Source organism: Porites lutea, chromosome 5 (assembly GCF_958299795.1).
Source record: "Porites lutea chromosome 5, jaPorLute2.1, whole genome shotgun sequence".
NCBI lineage: Eukaryota > Metazoa > Cnidaria > Anthozoa > Scleractinia > Poritidae > Porites > Porites lutea.
The window spans coordinates 12,102,589-12,122,495 of record NC_133205.1 but is presented as its reverse complement, the minus strand read 5'-3'; the positions used below and the strand labels follow the sequence as shown (position 1 = coordinate 12,122,495).

General features: G+C 38.2%; 2 protein-coding genes and 1 pseudogene across 6 annotated transcripts in view; 2 read left to right on the top strand and 1 right to left on the bottom strand.

Moving 5' to 3' along the window:
* Positions 1 to 5,472, bottom strand: part of LOC140937654 (CCR4-NOT transcription complex subunit 10-like) — a 118,622-nt gene extending 113,150 nt beyond the window's left edge. For 4 of the 5 annotated variants that reach the window (XM_073387211.1, XM_073387213.1, XM_073387214.1 and 1 more), the window contains exon 1: positions 5,409 to 5,472. The gene's annotated coding sequence lies outside the window, so the exon portion shown is untranslated. Of the gene's footprint in view, positions 1 to 5,377 lie in introns of all 5 variants that reach the window. The other variant, XM_073387212.1, reaches the window with a different exon arrangement.
* Positions 1,297 to 2,331, top strand: LOC140939210 (uncharacterized; annotated as a pseudogene).
* Positions 5,473 to 5,489: 17 nt separating the features above from the next.
* On the top strand, positions 5,490 to 9,166 carry LOC140937909 (uncharacterized). Its single transcript, XM_073387476.1, has 4 exons — positions 5,490 to 5,561; positions 6,855 to 7,786; positions 7,945 to 8,291; positions 8,886 to 9,166. Exons 1-4 carry the CDS (start codon positions 5,490 to 5,492, stop codon positions 9,164 to 9,166), a joined length of 1,632 nt encoding a protein of 543 aa, XP_073243577.1.
* Positions 9,167 to 19,907: the final 10,741 nt, after the last annotated feature.

The following is a 19,907-nucleotide window of genomic DNA, read 5'->3' as shown; positions in this document are numbered from 1 at the left end:
CCAAACGGCTTATGAAAATTTTCGAAAGCGCTAATGTAAATGGCTGAACGGGTTTACTTTTAATTTCGAACAATGTTTCCGCCATGATAAACAATGACATTTACTTCTCTAAAGGCCAAGTGGATAGGTTAACAAAAACGAGCGACACAGATGTTCTGTGAAGCTCCTGCCGTACTTCAAAACAGATGAGGAACTAATCAGCCGCAACACCAAGGGGCACCCATGGGAAACAACCTCTAAACAGCGCCAAGTTGAATTTTTTGAAAGTGCGGACATCTTTGAAAACCAGTATTTTAATAACATAGCGAATGTCGATATGTTTGGCCAGTTGACTCAATGCCATACTCTGCTCATCTCTTGTATTTTGACTCACCCTACAGGCTCACCAAAATATGGCTTGATTCACAAAAATATCCCACGATACTACACACTAAACCGTCCTATAAGATATATATTTTTTTAATCACTTAATATTTTTTATTCAAGTGTTTTTTACATTTTACATGTTACATTGTATTTATATCATTTTAGAATAGATTTTTAAGTGAACTATTGTAAAGCACTTTCAATCATTTTCTGTAAATAGTGATATAGAAAAATTTTGTATTATTATTACTATTATTATTGTCATGTTTAGTCAGGTGCACTTCTTTTTTAATAATTTAGTTACATCAATAAAAGAAGCTACATTGCTTTCCATTTTTAAGAACCTTCTTAGACTTTATTTTAGCCATTAGTTTTTTTTATTGATATGCTTAATACATAAGTTGCAGTAGCTCTGTTGTGGTTCAAATTTTACCTTTGGTTTGAATTTTTCAAACCGGTTTAAGTTTTTAAACCAGTTCTTTTATCAGCTCTCTGAAAAAGGGCCTTTCCTTTTTTGGGGTGTGGTTGAAAATTAGGGGCTTGGCTTTTTGGGGGGTTCTTAAAAAGAATTAACCTAGTTCTTCCTAACCCCTCTTACTACCTTTCACCTAACCCCCATATTATCTCACTATGATTTCTTTCCCTATCTTTATACTTGTTGGTACTCACCAGGATTTGAACTCCCAACCTTTGGATCTGCACTCCTCTTTCTTATTCACTTGACCACTTAAGCAATCGTTACAAATACATCCTTATTTCTTTCTCTTGTTATTACCCATTCATCTCAGACTCCTCTCGGTCAAAATCGTAATTTTTTCATATTGAATTTAGCAAACACATCTGCACATGTGCATTTCTACCAAGTAGAAGCATGGCGGACTTCGACGAAATTGCCAATTGTGTTTCTAGAGAAACGTTTGAAGCCAAAATTAAAGGCTTAAAAGAGTCTTTAAAGACAAGCAAATCGCCAGTAAATGTGTTTGTCGAAGAAGAGTTCTATCATCGAGTGAAGAATTATCTCAAAGTTGTCACAGAACAAGAGCTTGACATTGCACCTTCAATCAAAACACCGGAGCTTTCAAAGGCAGAAATCAACACCATCAAGCGAAAAAAGTGGAAATATGCGAATGGGAAGTTATTAACCACAGAAGGGAAAGAAGTTGCACATTGAGGAATGCTCTTTGATATACTTTCTAAATACCATCATAGAATTGCTCACAGAGGGCGACAAAAAACTGAGAAATGGATTGCTGAGAATTATTCCAAAGTAAACACAGAAAGTTGCGAATACTCTTGTTTCTCTTTGCCGTTTTCAAGCAGAGCAAAAACCCATAACCACCAGAGTGAAACCCGTGGTAAGTCCTCTTCAAGCTGAAACATTCCTTTCCTTGACTGAAGTTGATCTTATGGATTTCAGAAATTGCCCATGTGAATGTGAACCAAAGCACAAGTGGACTATAAATGTTATTGATCACCACACAAAGTTTGTGAATGTTCACCCCATCCATAACAAACTTGCTGATGAAGTACTGAATGAAGTTCAAAAGTATTGTGTAACTTATGGCTACCCCCAAAAAATTTTAACAGATAATGGAGGTGAATTTGAAAACAAGAAAATGAAAGCATTTTGTAGCACTAATCAGATCCAACTTCTCCATGGAGCAGCCAGGACTCCGACAACTCAAGGGCTGGTGGAATGATCAAATCCTACAATGAAAGAAAACATGAGAAGCTTGATAATGGGCACTTGTGGTCTCCAAATTTCCAAATGGTGCAAGTACACCATGCAAGTATCCTACATCATGAACATTACTTATCATTGTGCTATCAACATGACACAATATGAAGCAGTGTTTCACATGAAGGCCAAAAGGGAACTATTAGACCATGATCTTGAAGAAGGCCCAGGAAAGCAGAAAAGAAAATAAATTCAAGAAACACAGGAAAGCTACAATACCAAAATGATCAAACAGTCTGAAGTAAATCCAAGAAAGAAAGTGTACTAAATTGATGACGTGGTTTCAATTAAAATAGATAGAGTGGACAAGAAATCTCCTTTCAACTCAAATTTACTGCTGGGAAAAGTGCTTGAAATTGAAAATAATTATTTGAAAGTAGTGACACCTTTTGGTCACATTAAAGGTTCATTGCACCTTCCAGACTTTTCCCATGTACAGTAACAAATGTAAAACTTGATTAGTTGATTAGTTGTAAACTGTTCTTTGCAAAAAAATCTAAGGCCTTTTAAAAAAATGACGAGAGTTTTGGTTTTGGTTTTTCTGAACGGGTGCCACAGCCGTTTGAACGGATAGACAATTTTTCTGAACGGATGGATGATTTTTGTGAACGGATGACCAAACCGCTCGAATGGATGCAAATTTTTCCGAACGGGTACACTAGCCGTTCAAACGGTTGGGCAATTTTTGTGAACGGATGACACAGCCGTTCGAACAGCTGGACTTTCTTTTTAAACGGATCGCCCAAGCCGTTCAAACGGACGCAAATTTTTTCTGAACGGATGAGAAACGGCTTGTGAACAGATTTCCATTTGAAAACGGAAGCCGTTAGTGTACGTTTTCGCGTGAGAGGTCACATGTTCGTTATTGCTTAGTTTTCTATCGGGTTTTAGATCATACTGATGGACTGACTAACAATTGGATATGACTCACACTTTTAACAGGCACAGAGCAGAGGTTAATGGATTGACTAACGCCACTAACAGTAATGACTAACACTCTAACGGATTGACCAATGCTACTAATGGTTTCATTACTTTCTCTAGGGGTTGATTTCCGTTGTCGCATGATTTTTACGTGCGTACATGCCTCAAATTTACGATCACAAATAAAATAGAGTTAATGTATGAAAGGTTGCACATAAGCATAAAAGTAGAACCTCACTGAACTTCACGTTTAATCTCAACAATTTATATCTTGGCGCTATTTTATTTACGTGATTAAAATTTATGTGCGTTAATGTGCATAGCCAAAAACGCATCAGTGTAAATCGACGTTAACGGATGACTAATGGGTAGCTAACATTTTAGGTCTTTTAACGAAAGATCGTTAGTGTACATTTTTGCGTGAGGGGTCACATTTTCTATGGGAAAAGCTTTAAAAGGGAAAAAACTGGCTATACAACAGAACAATCAGCCTCTCCATAAATTTCTCAAGAGTTGCTTCAACTTTTTCGTTCTAAATCAGAAAATATAAGTTTAAGCTAAGTTTGACCTTAACCCTACAGACTGAGGGAATCCAGTGGTTTCGCCCCGTAGTAGCCTGCGTAGCAAGCGTTTCCAATCGAGTTATTGCGCGAAAGTTAGAGCGGAAGTACAAAAAGAAGGTTGAAGGGGGAGGGGAGAAGAGGAAACGCTTGCCCGCAAACCCCACGATTCTGGAAAACGCCCCTTGATATTTCACGGCTCGGTTCATTTGTAAATTGACAGCTAGTCAAAATAGAAACATAACGAACAGATTACCCCTGGATTACCAGATATGTAAAATTACTTTGTTCTCTAATAGAACATATTGCAGGCGATTGCAAGAACTGTAATAAAGAAGCTTTACGATAAAAGAAAGTTAAAACTATGAGCGATTGCTGCGGAATTTCTTGTTTTTTATTGTGTGGCTTTATCTCGTCTGAAACCTTGTCGACACGTCAAAGATGATTTTTCCGGAACAATTCACTCCGCCGGCTATAAGTTTTGCAGAGCGGCGGCTCTTCAGCCTGTGTCGAAACGTTCTCTACAATAGATGCCGCTAAATTTCCAAAAAACAAAAAGAATCTTTTCATTTGAAAAAGCTGACAAATCGCTTGTCCATGGCGCCTTTAGCTAGTGTCGAGTACCGATGTTCTGATTTATGTTGATGTTATCTTTAACAAACAGTCTATTTTTCCAGTCAGATCCGCACGCCGTCATTCTCAATAAATTGGCCTTCCCTAGTCGCCACTGCTCGATCTCCAATTATACTTTGAAGACTCTGATCCCATAAACCTTCGCACAAACATGATTCCAATAAATATCAGTCCAAAGCATTTGTAATCTGCGACCACAAATCAGATGAGACCAGATCTGTGACGCAAGCATACCTGGTTTGATTGATGTTTCGAATGCTAAGTAATCAACACTACACGCGCCGCGCCAATCAGAAGCTGCGTTCGTGGGCGAACGCAGTTTTTCAAAATCGTGGGGTTTGCGGGCAAGCGGTTCCTTTGTTCCCCTCCCCCTCCCCCGTCATTCTTTTTTTTTTTTTGCTCTTGTCCCAGCTTTCTAGACGAACCTCGCGAGGAAACGCTTGCTACGCAGGCTAGCCCCGTAGCGAGTTCGCCCACAACTAGTTCGCCCCGTAAGAAAGCTCATTTTTGAATTAGCCTCGTGAAGAGTTAGCCCCACAAAATGTTCAGAATTGACACAACAATTCATCGACGATTTCGATTTTAACTATTGCAGTCATCTTGTACCAAAGGTTGCTTCGATGTAAACCGCGATTCGGCTGAAGCGATCCGTACTGTACTTGACATACTTTGCCAACCTTTTGCGCGCGCGGTGAGGTACAGTTCAGTTCCTTTTCAAAATGACTAAAATTGCTCCATTTTGACTTAATTTTACTTCACTCTTCGATTACAAAAGCAACTTAAAATAAACAACTTATAAGGAGATGCCGTACTTCCCGCAGTTTCTTTTTTTTTTTTCAAAGTCTTAGGTAGATTTAGGGACAACCATTGCCGCCGACCTACAATAAAATTTCCTACCTTCGATTGCAGAGATTTCCCTCGATAACCCAAGCCGATTCACAGGTATGCCTTAAAAAAATGTCTAAAATCGTGATTTAACTAGAATTTGGAGTTAATACCATTCCATGGTTAGCTAATTTACTGCGGGGCGAAGTCACTGATATTTGCTACAGACTTCCATGTATCTGTAGAAAAGCAGCATAACTTTATACCACAGCTAACAAGAAAGATCAAGTGATTTAAAGTTTAAAGAGTTAACAGTCTAGTCCAATTATACCTTAAATTATTTTGTCTAAGTCCAAACTCACAGTTTTCCGGATTTATGGCTCCAACCTAACACGCGGCGAAGTAAATGTAAAGTTGTAGTCCGAGGGGTGGGTAAATAGTTCATGCCAGTATGCCATATAGTCGCCCATCACTTTCCCCAGACATCTTATTCAGCGGCAGATGGAAAGAAAGTGGTATGTACTTCATATATGATTATTATTATTATGTACCTAAACATACTTATTATATCTTATATTATTATACTATAACAGGGGCGGATCCAGGATTTTTTTTAGGAGGGGGTGCACTCGTCTCTTGCTCTACTTCAACGCCAATAAACCACATAGTTTTTTTTGCAGAATAGCAGTTGTATTAGAAAACCGCAGGTCATCTCAAGAAGCGGGGAAGGGGGTGCGCACCCCCTGCACCCTCCCCCTAGATCCGCCCCTGTATAAACACTTACAGATATCATCATACCCCCCTATACATCCCTATACATCGCCATATACCCCTCTACATCACTATACACCCCTATACATCGCCATATACTCCTATAACAAGAACGAGAAGTCCGAAGACTACAGCAAAGCTGATTTAAAACAACGTGTATTGTTTTTTTATAACAATATTTCGGCTGGCCATACCAGCCTTCTTCAGGTTTACAGATGTTACTGAACTTATGTAGCAACCACAATATTATATAGATGGAGAATGTCGCAATAAAAGGGAGAGGCGGAAATGACGTACAACATAAAAACTGGAAAGGAAAAATACTAAGGATATGGATTACAATAATTCATCACGGCGGTTTAGGCCATGAGGTTCAAGAGTCATGGCCTTATCTATCAAATGCGACTCCCTGGCCTTACGAACTGAGTCACGTGAAGAATGAATTTTCTCTAGTGGGATTAACTGCATGTCACTATGAGAATGGTTAGAGTGAGAGAGAAAGTGTTCAGAAACAGTAGTGGGTTTAGATTTAATGTTAGTTTTGTCGACTGCACGTCTGTGTTCGTTAAATCTGTCCTTGAGACGTCGCTTAGTTTCACCTATATATTGTAAATTACAACGGTTACATTGAACCATGTAGATAACATTTTTAGTGTTACAAGTAATGTGTGAAGTGATGGAGCGTGTTTCGCCTGTAGCGTAAAAGGTATAACTTGTTAGGCCGTTAGTGATGTATGGACAAGTGGCACAATTCTGTCCACAGCGGAAGGAGCCCGGCGGAAAATGATTGGTGGAGATAACGGGTAGTTGTGCTTTAACTAAAAGGTCACGAAGATTAGAGCTACGTCTGTAACCAACAAAAGGCGGTTGCTTAAAGACGTCTTTGCAACGGTTAGAGGAGTGTAAGATGTTAAAATGTTTGCGCAGGAAATTAGAAATGCGTGGAAGTGCTGGGTTATATGTGACAACAAATGGTACGACATCATTAGAAGCTTTGGGTTTAGTCTGTAACGCGTTAGTACGAGAAATATTAGCAGCGCGTAGGAACTCCTATACATCACCATATACCCCTATACATCACCATACACCCCTATACATCACCATACACCCCTATACATCACCATACACCGCTATACATCACCATGCATCCCTACACAACACCATATATTCCTATACATCACCATACACCCCTATACATCACCATACCTCCCTATACATCACCATACACCCCTATACATTCCCATACACCCCTACACATCACCATACACCCATATACATCATCATACACCCCTATACATCACCATACATCCCCATACATCACCTTACACCCCTATTCATTCCCGTACACCCCTATACAGCACTATACACCCATATACATCACCATACACCCCTATACATTCCCATACACCCCTATACGTCACCATACACCCATATACATCACCATACACCCCTATACATTCCCATACACCCCTATACATCACTATACAACCATATACATCACCATACACCCCTGTACATTCCCATACACCTCTATACATCACCATACACCGCTATACATCACCATACACCCCTATACATCACCATACATCCCCATACATCACCATACACCCCTATACATCACTTTTCACCCATATACATCACCATATACCTCTATACATCACCATACACCCCTATACATTCCCATACACCCATATACATCACCATACACCGCTATACATCACCATACACCGCTATACATCACCATACATCCTCATACAACAACATACACCCCTATACATTCCCATACACTCCTATACATCACTATACACCCATATACATCACCATATACCTCTATACATCACCATATACCTCTATACATCACCATACACCCCTATACATCACCATACACCCTTATACATCATCATACACCCTATACATCACCATACACCTATATACATCACCATACCCCCCTATACAAAACCATACATCCGTATACTTCACCATACACTCCTTATACATCACCATACACCAAATGCTTTATTTGCATGACCATAAAGGAATTACAGTATTGCAAAAGCTATTAATCTAAATTTAAGTACTTCACTTCTATACATTAATTTAAGTACTTTCGGTGACTTAAAATGCTAGAACTGGAAAAGAAAATGATTTTATCATGGATGAAAGTGGCAAGTTTATATCTGGCGGAGATATTCCTCCACCACCCAATCTCACTAAAAGACAGAACTTTGATAACACTGTCAACGATCATGGAAAACAATTACTTGATCTTTGTAAAACCTGTGATCTAAGGATTCTAAACGGCCGATCAAAGGGAGATAATTTGGGAAAATTCACATTTCACTCTATTAATGGAATAAGTACTGTAGATTATATTATCGTTAGCCATGACCTGTTCACTTCGGTTCAAGGTTTCGCCGTAAAGCAACCAAACATATTTTCAGGTCACTCTCAAATTGTCTGCTGGATCAAAACTGGTACAGACCTCTCAAATAATAATAACAGTTTTCAAGAGAAAAACAACGTTAAGCTTCCACAACAGTATGTCTGGGACGAAACGTCTGCAGCAAAATTCACTGCTGCCTTTCATTCCAACGATATTCTGTCTTTATTACATCTGTTCGAAAGTACAAACTTCGATTTAAGCAGTACAGATGTTGAAAATGCTACCAATCAATTCACAAACATTATGACTGAGGCAGCAAAACGTTCACTCAAATTAAGTAGCCAAAAGAAATCTAAAAGAAAGCCAATTACTAAGAAGTGGTTTGATTATGATTGCAAAACTTTAAGATCTTCACTTAAAAAGTTATCTAACAAAAAACACCGCAATCCTCTGGATACCGAACTCAGAAAAGAATATCATGTTCAAAATAAGACCTTTAAAAAACTTATAAAACAAAAAAAAAACAATTTGTTGACTCTAAAATAAATGAGCTGATTAGTAACGAAAATAACCGCAAATTTTGGGATACTCTAAAGTCAATGAACGAAAACAACTTGTCTTATAATAATAACGAAAACCCGACCAATAAACTTTATGAACTTTTTTTTTAAAACGCTACACTCAGCACCTGATCCTAATACATTATCGGCATTTCAAATACACATGTTAAACGATAAAAAGCGTTTGGAGGACAGCAACCATTTACAATCGGAATTAGACAACCCAATATCCATTGAAGAGATTGATAAAGCAATTAAAAAACTAAAAAACAAGAAGGCCGCTGGACTTGGTGGAATACGCAATGAAATGATTAAAACAAGCTCAAGCTTTATAAAATATCCACTTGAGAAACTTTTTAATCTGATTCTACAGTCAATCTGGAACATTTCCTACATCATGGAGTAATGGAATAATCACTGCCTTGCATAAATCTGGAAACAAAGATGACCCTTCAAATTATAGAGGTATTTGCATTAGTAGTTGTCTTGGCAAAGTCTTTTGTTCTATTTTAAATACGAGATTATTAAACTTTTCAAACAATCATAAAATACTTCATCGCTCCCAAATTGGCTTTGTTCCCGGACATCGTACGTCTGAGCATATCTTTTAAGTTTAAGAACGGTAATAGACCAACATGTTACCCACTCCCCCAGAGGTAAACTTTAAGGTGACTCGACCCAGTTTTTTGGGGGGGGTACCATCCTACTTTGAAGCTCTCTGGTATCCCCACCTTTACTTTTATCGTAAGTCTAACACATAGAATGGATAACATATAGATCAATCTACAATATAACATAAAATTTTTGGCGATCGGAGTAAATGTCACGTGGTTATAATGCCACGCCCCTTTGAGGTCTGAGTCGAAAATCTGCTGTTGCAGGCATTTTTTCGTGAAAATCTCTCGGCTACACATAGTGCGCATTAGTGCCTTGCGCTGAACAGAGTTTCACCAAAATCGCAAAGACCCAATTCGAGAAATTCAGCGGTTTCCAAATTTAGGTCATAATTTATGCGAAAATGATAAGCAAACTTTACAAGGATTATATCTAATAAACTATGAGATTCATCTCTTTATTTTGAGCATCGTTATAACAGATGAGTCCTTGCAAGTCAGCAAAACGCTTTAGGGCCTTGTAAATGCGCGCGATTTCGAGCAAAGCAAACATATAGAAATTATAGTTTTCCCAATTTGTTGACGTTTGTCAGCGTTTAAGAGTCTTTCTCACGAAAAAAGCATTTTCTTAAAAATTCGTAGTTTTTTTTCCTTCAAATTTTTTCAGGGCCACAATTGATTAACTAACTACACGGACTCTGAATTTCATGGTCATTGAAAAACTGTGACATTATCTTCTATAAGCCCAAACTTGAGTAAACATTGAAGATTTTTAGCGTTTTGGCTGAGTTTGTGCTTTGGGAGTTGTCTATTGTTTCTAGTCTGTCATTATACAGCATTCTTGTTCAGCACGCGTGCAATGACCACGCTTGGCTGACTTCCGAATGCTCACCGAGATATTCCCGTCAAGAGTTGGTTTAATTATTGGCTTGCCTTAAACATATGAAAAAATGATATTTTTTTAATAGTAAGTAGATTTGGTGTGTAGCATTTCTTGATTTTTTTGCAAAGGCACAAGAAGCACGAGAATTGATTAAAAATTGTGAGTTAAACCTGTATGTATCACGCGATGGCCTGTCTCATTGTACCAAACTGATCATATCTCGGTGAGCATTCGAAAGTCAGCCAAGCGTGGTCATTGCACGCGTGCTGAACAAGAATGCTGTATAATGACAGACTAGAAACAATAGACAACTCCCAAAGCACAAACTCAGCCAAAACGCTAAAAATCTTCAATGTTTACTCAAGTTTGGGCTTATAGAAGGTAATGTCACAGTTTTTCAATGACCATGAAATTCAGAGTCCGGGTAGTTAGTTAATCAATTGTGGCCCTGAAAAAATTTGAAGGAAAAAAAACTACGAATTTTTAAGAAAATGCTTTTTTCGTGAGATTGACTCTTAAACGCTGACAAACGTCAACAAATAGCGAAAACTATAATTTCTATATGTTTGCTTTGCTCGAAATCGCGCGCATTTACAAGGCCCTAAAGCGTTTTGCTGACTTGCAAGGACCCATCTGTTATAACGATGCCCAAAATAAAGAGATGAATCTCATAGTTTATTAGATATAATCCTTGTAAAGTTTGCTTATCATTTTCGCATAAATTATGACCTAAATTTGGAAACCGCTGAATTTCTCGAATTGGGTCTTTGCGATTTTGGTGAAACTCTGTTCAGCGCAAGGCACTAATGCGCACTATCTGTAGCCGAGAGATTTTCACGAAAAAATGCCTGCAACAGCAGATTTTCGACTCAGACCTCAAAGGGGCGTGGCATTATAACCACGTGACATTTACTCCGATCGCCAAATATTTTATGTTATATTGTAGATTGATCTATATGTTATCCATTCCATGTGTTAGACTTACGATAAAAGTAAAGGTGGGGATACCAGAGAGCTTCAAAGTAGGATGGTACCCCCCCAAAAAAACTGGGTCGAGTCACCTTAAGGCAGGTACAAAAGTCGGACCGGATCAACTCGGACCGCCAGTCCGGGTCGGATCAACTCGGATCGACTCGGACCAGCTCGGATCGAATAAAAAAATAAAAATAAAATAAAATTGGACTCGGATCAACTCGGAGCAATAAAAAAAATTAAATTGAATCAGCAAAACTTAAAGTTTAACCCATTTGGAGGGTAAAAAAGGCCAGATCATACTTTTTTTCTCCGTGGCTTTCAGGCGCCATTTTGTTTTATTAGTGCCAGTTCCTCTCGGATCATTTTGTTATAAAGTCGTGGTTGTGGTTTCACGGTAAAGAAATGATAGTTTCAGTCGCCTAGAATGTATATATTTGCTTATTTATTAGACTACTGAATTATTTATCAGGAAAGCATCAAAAGCCTGGTCTGTTGATCGCATTTAGATAGTTACCGAAGAGTGTTTGTTTGTTCCTGTTTGTTTGTTTTTTTTTTCTGCACGACTTCTGAAACTTAATTTTAATGATACACTAGTGAGCAGCACACATACATTTCCAGTGAACATTTTCAACTTGGAAGGAGGAGAAACCATGCACGCCCTGGACAATAGAAATTTCCATGCCCTTGGCAAGAATCGAACTCGCGACCCTCCGGTTCAGTGGTTGGAACGTCCGATAAACATGTAGTATTCGGAGGGTCGTGAGTTCAATTCTCGCCTTAGGTACGAAAATTTTCGTTGTCCCGGGCGAGCATGATTTATCCTCCTTCCAAGTTGAAAATGTTCACTGGAAGTGTATGTGTGATGCTCACTAGTGTATCATTAAAATTAATAAAAATAAAAATAAAATTAATTTACGCAACCACGAGTTCGTGACAAAAAAAAAAAATGGCGGGTGAAAGTTAAGTGATACCGACTGATTTTATTTTTCTTTTTATAATCCGAGTTGTTTTCTTTTTTATGATCCGAGTTGATCCGAGTCCAATTTTATTTCATTTTTATTTTTTTATTCGATGCGAGTTGGTCCGAGTCGATCCGAGTTGATCCGACCCGGACTGGCGGTCCGAGTTGATCCGGTCCGACTTTTGTACCTACCTCATTTTTATTGTTTTTTGGGCGTTCTCGTTGGCTTCGTTTTCGTCGTTTCCTGTTTCGAAGAGTAAGCCAGCCGACTTGTGCCGTTATGGGACTCTGGGGTGGGGGGCGGCGGTGAGATTAAACAGGGACTGAAGCGACTGCAAAATGCGTCTGATTTCCGCAGTTCCTCCGCAACTCGGCTACTAGCTCCAAGGTCAGTAGAGAAAACATTATTTATTTAATTCATCGACTCTTTTATTTTCATTATTGGTATATGACTTTCAAATTTCAAGTTCATCAATAAAAAACGATATTGAATTATTATTATTATCTCAAATCTTTATTTTAAAACGGTAAAAATTCATCAGGTTGGTACAATATGAAATAAAACAACATAACAATTTCTAACTGACAATATATACGTATCTAAAAAGCTTCTTCTATATCTAGCGGGATTTTTGAAACGCTATCGCCAATTGGAGCTTTTTGCGTCCTTTTTTTTTTCGGCCAAAAACTATCTCCATGCTTACAAATTTTTGGTTTGATCACTCTACCGCTTGTAATAAACTATGAGTTATTGGGGTGAGCTAAAACGCTTAAGAGGTCAAAGTGTAGGTGAGGCCAGCGCAGGCCTACAACTATAGTCGAAAAGCTGGCCGCGCCCCTGCCAAAGGAACTATTATAAAAACTAAGAGGACGACCATTGCTTTTTTTCTCTTCTCCTCCTTTCCTTCCCCTCGCTGTTTTTTTTCTCCCTTCCTATTTCTTCGTTACTGTGATTTTGGAGCTTCTCGGGCTTATCGTAAAGAAACCTGACTTTTGACGCCTTTTCACTCACTTGACTGGAAATTTCTTTAGGCTGGATTTCAAAAAATCGGCTAGATAAACAGTGTATATTACTCATAATTACACCAAACAAGACCAGTATGTTTTCAATGAATGCCGTGTATAACGACATGAATAACGACATTAGTACCCTGCGAACAGAGTCTCCTTCGATCTTCCTAGATAAGTCGGGAAGAGGAAGGAACCTCACCCGTAAGCACTGGGGTCGAGAATGTCTGCTGACATCTTCGACAAAATTGAGCATGCTCCAAATTCAAATTATTCTGCGACGTCAATCGAACCGTAGCATCCAATGTGTTTGTCAGCAAATGTAAATGTTAGCGGGAACGAACCAGTTCGTTTTCACCCTTCCGTATCTGTGTTTCCTCTAAATCTAAACGTGCCACGTTTCAGTATAAAGAAGTTAAAAAAAACTTAGAACTAAGGTAAAACTTACGGTTCTTTTAAAAAACAAAGCAACGAGCCTTGAAACATAGAAACACACAAAACGAATTGAAATCCACCAATCACAAATCACAAACCACGGGCTTTCATTTCCTAGGAGGTTCGCTAAAATGTAAAGGCGAGAAAGCGAAGAAAGCGTCGCTTCTTCAGATTGTGATTTACGTCGCAGAAAAACACAAAATCCAAAGACGCTTTTGGCATCGCAGGTCGGGTATTATCCAAAAAACAGCTGTAAAAGCATCGATAATTGAAATGCCACATGGATTCTGTAGCCTCATGATCTTATTTTGATCTTATTTTTTATTTTTTGTGTATGGTGATGTGTAAGGATGTATGGTGATGTAGAGGGGTATATGGTGCTGTATAACTCTGCAATTGAAAAAACCCATTTGCAATTCTGTAAACGTTATTTACAAGTACATAACAAGGCATCCAACATTGCTTGTAGAGCTGAACGCGATAAATTTCCCAAGATCATTGATATAAATAAAAAGATTCTAAATTACTTAGACTATCTGAGAGGTAAAGATGGAGATTCTATAGTTAAACAGGCCTTACAAATTTCAAGTGACCTTCATGATAACGGAAAAACTAGCTTTTACTCTAATCTCATGAAAATGGTTGACTACCATGATCTAAACTAAGACTTTTCCTGTAATTCATTGAGTGATTTAATAGTTACATAGGTATATCGGCATAATGAAAAATAAATACGTCTCTTACTGGAATCAGACCCTTCAACTGAACAATCACAAAAACTCAGTTTTTATTGTACCATCAAAGACGACTATAGCCCCTCGCCGTACCTAGTTTTAACAAGAAAAAACCCTTCGAGAAAAGCATTAGTTAGATTTAGAATAAGTAGTTATCAACTTAGAATTGAAACAGGTAGATACGAAAACATTCTTTGCAATGATAGGATATGTCACTTTTGTACAAGTAACAAAATCGAAGATGAAAATCATTTCTTACTAGATTGTAAAGCTTATTCTCAGATCAGAGACATATTTTTCCCCAAACTAGAAACTAAAATACCTGACTTCAAATGTAAGGAGAGATTTTCCATGAATTCTTTATTTGCCTCGAATTTCATATATAGCTTTCAAATATTCGCTTTGACTTTGTTCTCAGTCGTTCATACAGAATTGGCATAAAGAAGTTTCTGAGCTCCGCAAAAATGCTCGTGCCATTTTACTTTCCTTTGCTTCATTTGCTTTGTGTTCACTGAGTAATAATCATAGAAAAGCCAACAGTTTTCGTTTTAAACGAACAAAAGTAATTATATACATTTTACGTCAATGTTGACTCTTGAAAGAATACTTAATTTCTTAATAATGGTTTATTTGACTTCAGTCTATTTTTCCTGATTTAACTACCAGACGACATCTATTCATAGTAACGCCTTTTGATACAGGTGTACCTCGTTCTAATTGCAACTTACTTATATTTATTTGCAAAAGTATATTTCATTGAGTTGTTAGTTTAAGAGAGGTGATAACCGAATTTTGGATATGAAAGGTTTTGCTGTCTTGTAATTTTAAAAATAGATCGGTTTTTGTTTAAGATGAAAACCTCCAATTAGTCTGCGCTTTTCCTGTTTAAACAGCCGATAGCTGGACTTGCAATTTTATTCATATTGTAACACTTTGTACATAAACGCTGTTTTGCTGACCTGGCTAGGTCTTTGTCTCAGTACTTTTACTTTCTAAAATAGCAACAGTAACAAAAGATTTCAGGTTTAAAATAGAATTTGTATTTAGTTTTCATCTAGCTCTAAGTGATTTCTGTTTATATTTCTATTGTATTCTTTTGTCTTCAATGGTTGTAAAAATCACATATAAGTAAGTTAGTTTTCACTGATTTTTCGATTACATCGCCGATTATTTCGCCGTGTCCTACCCGAGTTATTGCTGTTGATCCGCCGAAGAATAAACGCTGTTGGAACCAAGTTTTGTTCTGTTTTATCTACTGCTGTACCAGTTAGTGGTCTGATCCCGGACCTCGAGAGAAGTGACGGCTCTTCCCCGCAAGCGAGTTGCCATTTGAGTCTAGTTTTCCCCAGTTTATCGTGAGTCAAGCACCGAGTTCCCGTTGAGCCTTAAATTCGTTTCAAAGTGGAAAAATCTTCCGTCACACAAATCACTTTCACACGATACTTTAATATCTCTTCTTATGAATTCTTCTGATTATTTAATTAACTGTCAATTAGTTTCATTTATCTCGCAATGCTTTGAATTAAGAACCAAATTAATATCAATAAATGAATGAATGAGAACTGTAACGTTTGGTAATGTTTTGCACGTACTAATTAGTTGAATTAGTACTTAAACTTAGACTAATAGCTTTTGCAATACTGTAATTCCTTTATGGTCATGCAAATAAAGCATTTGGTGTTGTTGTTGTTGTTGTATAGGGGTGTATGGTGGTGTATAGGGGTTTCTGGGAATGTATAAGGGTATATGGTATTGTATAGGGGTGTATGGCGATGTATGGGGGTGTATGGTAATGTATAGGGATGTATGGTGATGTATAGGGATGTATGGTGATGTATAGTGATGTCCGGTAATTTATAGGGGTGTATAGTGATGTATGGGGGTATATAGTGATGTATAGGAGTATATGGTGTTGTTAAGGGGTGTATGGTTATGTATAGAGTGTATGGTGATGTGTAGGGATGTATGGTGATGTATAGGGATTTATGGTGATTTATAGGGGTGTATGGTGATGTATAGGGGTGTATGGTGGTGTATAGGGCTGTATGGTGGTGTATGGGGGTGTATAGTGATGTATAGGAGTATATGGTGTTGTTAAGGGGTGTATGGTTATGTACAGAGTGTATGGTGATGTGTATGGATGGATGGTGATGTACAGGGATTTATGGTGATTTATGGGGGTGTATGGTGATGTATAGGGGTGTATGGTGGTGTATAGGGCTGTATGGTGGTGTATGGGGGTGTATAGTGATGTATAGGAGTATATGGTGTTGTTAAGGGGTGTATGGTTATGTACAGAGTGTATGGTGATGTGTATGGATGGATGGTGATGTATAGGGGTGTATGGTGGTGTATAGGGGTTTATGGGAATGTATAGGGGTATATGGTGTTGTATAGGGCTGTATGGTGATGTATAGGGGTGTATGGTGATGTATAGGGATTTATGGTGATGTATAGAGGTGTATGGGAATGTATAGGGGTGTATGGTGTTGTATAGGGGTGTATGGTGATTTATGGGGGTGTATGGTGATGTATAGGGATTTATGGCGATGTATAGGGATGTGTGGTGGTGTATAGGGGTGTATGTGTATAGGGGTTTATGGGAATGTATAGGGGTATATGGTGTTGTATAGGGGTGTATGGCGATGTATGGGGTTGTATGGTGATGTATAGGGATGTATGATGATGTATAGGGATGTATGGTGATGTATAGGGATGTAAGGTGATGTATAGTGGTGTATGGTGATGTATGGGGATGTGTAGTGATGTATAGGGGTGTACGGGATTCCCCTGGATTACGGTCATACATTTACTGTAATTTCACCCTCGGTAACTTGAACCCTCGATAACTCGAACTCCCGCTAACTGGAACCAATTTTCGTTTCCCCAATCTTACCCTCGATAACTCGAACCATGATTTGAGCCCTTAAAAAGTCGGGAGAAAGCCGTCTGCGGGCGTCCGAAACATTGAATTTTGAATTTCCTAGTGACATGTTGTAGGAGTATAGTTTACTAGTGGAGGCTGATGTTGATTGTCACAGGCTAACGTGAAGCAGCGTTTCTTCCCAAAACAGTAAAACGCATGCTCCATTTTTTTTATAGGCTATGTTTTGTTACGTTACGTTCTGATTTATAATCTAGAAGTATCTTTTAATTTTCACTTGACATGTCTACAATTGAATGCGATTAAAATGTTCACTGTGCAGTAAAAACTGTTTTTTACCTTACTGTGGGCCATTTTCTTCGAACTTCCGATAACTCGATGAACCTTTTTTCGATTTCCCATGAAGGTTCGAGTTATCGGGAGTCGACGATCGACTGTACTGGTAACCTGAGATCAGGCCCAATAGGCCACTTGCACTAAGAGGTCACGTGACCAATGCTTCCTTTAAACAATGAGTTGGAATCTTGCTGATGCCAAAAATTGTTAGAGCACACAAAAATTATCTTATACCCGAAATTTGAGAGGAAACGCATTTAAGGGAGATATTTTATGGCACTTTGATTTTTCAGCAAAGTAGTATGATTTGTATTGGCGGCCACGTTGGAGGGCATGCTTTTGCCCTCCAACATGGCCGCCAAAACTACTTTTTGCTTATATCTTGTTCAACGTTTCATAGTTACCCTCAGATGTGCTGTAAACGTTATCACATCATCTTTTCAACATTTTCCTTGAAGTTTAAGTGCAAAATTTGTGTTCAGAGAGAGGTAATTCATAATTTTAAAAATCACATTTTGGTCACGTGACCATTTACGAACTTATTCATTTTAAGAAAATGGTGCGGGTTTGAAAAACCAAATTACTATTATTTTGTTTAAGATATGACCCACTAATCGTTTTTCGAAGGCAAAATCATATAACTTTCATTTGCTTAAAAACGATGTCACATGCCTCTTAGTGCAAATGGCCTATTTTAGCGGTTCTCATACATTCTCTGTAACGGCTACCGCTAAAATTGGGTCTCTTTTCGTTTCGCCTTGCCCGCCGGAATGTAATTTTCAAAGCGAAACGAAAATAGAGCCTGATCTCAGGTTACCGTACGTCACTGGTAACCTCGTCCCCAACCTTGTCCCCAGGGTCTTCTCGCTTTCCAATATGGCGGCGGCTTCAGGGCGGAAAAACGTAATGAGCATGCGTGAACTTTTTTGCCCAGATCCCCTGGCCGGGTTTGAAAAAATGGCGGGATTTCAAATATTTTATTGCCTAAAAATAAAATGTTTCCACTCATAATCTGGAAAGAACAGGCAATTTGTCTTCAAAAGTTGCAAGCTGTGGTTATATCCTTGTCGTTACTTAATTTTCTCGAAGAATACCTCATAGTAAAACGGACTTTAACGACATTTATTTCCTTGCGTTGTACTGGAAATGTGCATGCGTAGGTCCGATTTTTTTCGAGATGCATTCACAAAATGTGTTCATATAAGGAAGTTCCTGGATATATAAGGTCCGGAGCTCCACTGTGGACACAAAAACAACATTTCTTTGGACAGTGATTTGCCCAAAAAAAATAACGCTTGCCCACAATGTGTTTGAAGTCACTGAACTTTGTCGCACTCGAGCTGATATTTTAAAACCCTCGCTCGATCGGACCTCGTAGTATTATTCGCAGATCACTAAAATATAAACAAAATCTTCAATGTGGAAGTTATTGCGTTGATATGTGGGCAGAAAAAAGGTCAATCTTTATCTAGTAAAATCTTCCCAAAAATCGGTTTCAAAGCAACTACAGGTTTTTAAACTTGCTCGTTTCGCGCAGATATATAAATTTTGCTTTGTGTTATCGAGTTGAACACGCATTAAACATCTGTCAAAAACCTACGCGTGAGTAAGATTTCCTTCAAACAAAGTTAAAGTTACATTATTTTAAAAACTTCCTGCTGACAACGAAGAAATGAATTTTCTGTGCGAAAACAACCTACCTAAAAATCTTAAAAGCAAAAGATCAGTTGCAACTTGGCAGCCAAGCCATGATTCACCATTTAGCTATTTTCAATAAGCTTAACTGGTCCATGCGAGGGTCTTCGTTTAAGCAAATTAAACTCAGCCGATCATTAGAAAATACAGAAAATTGCACATAAGGGTTTGTTTTGCTCGCCTCAGTCAAATCAAGCTGCAGCAATTGTTTACGGGAAAAGAGTGCTGCCGGCAGTTGTCGTTCTCTACTTCACAGCCAGTGAAAAGGACAATTTGCGTACAGAAAGTTATTCTTATAAAGAACAGAAACTTTCACAGTGCACTGAAAAACAAAACTATGTAATGAAAAATGAAAAAAACGCTGACTATTATTACTTGAGCAACAGAAAAATGATCTTGAGTAAGTTTGCTGGCCTTCTATTTCCGAGAAAGTTTAACAAGCGCACAAGTTTGTTCACTCTGATGCGTTAAAACAGTAATATGGTTCTTTGACTGAAGACAAAGATAAAGCTGGTTCTGCAAAGGTAATAAATCTGGGCATGTAAAAAAAGTAACCGTAACTACTAATAACAGAATACAAGCGGGTTTTAATTCAACCCGGCGAAATCAACTCATAAATTAA

Bases quoted from the DNA above. Each gene is read 5' to 3' on its own strand.
- LOC140937909 (XM_073387476.1), top strand. From the start codon at position 5,490: ATGCCAGTATGCCATATAGTCGCCCATCACTTTCCCCAGACATCTTAT. The intron at 5,562-6,854 runs GTATGTACTTCA...AAATATTAGCAG, and splicing joins CGGCAGATGGAAAGAAAGTG to CGCGTAGGAACTCCTATACA. The intron at 8,292-8,885 runs GTACAGACCTCT...CGCTACACTCAG, and splicing joins TGTCTGCTGGATCAAAACTG to CACCTGATCCTAATACATTA.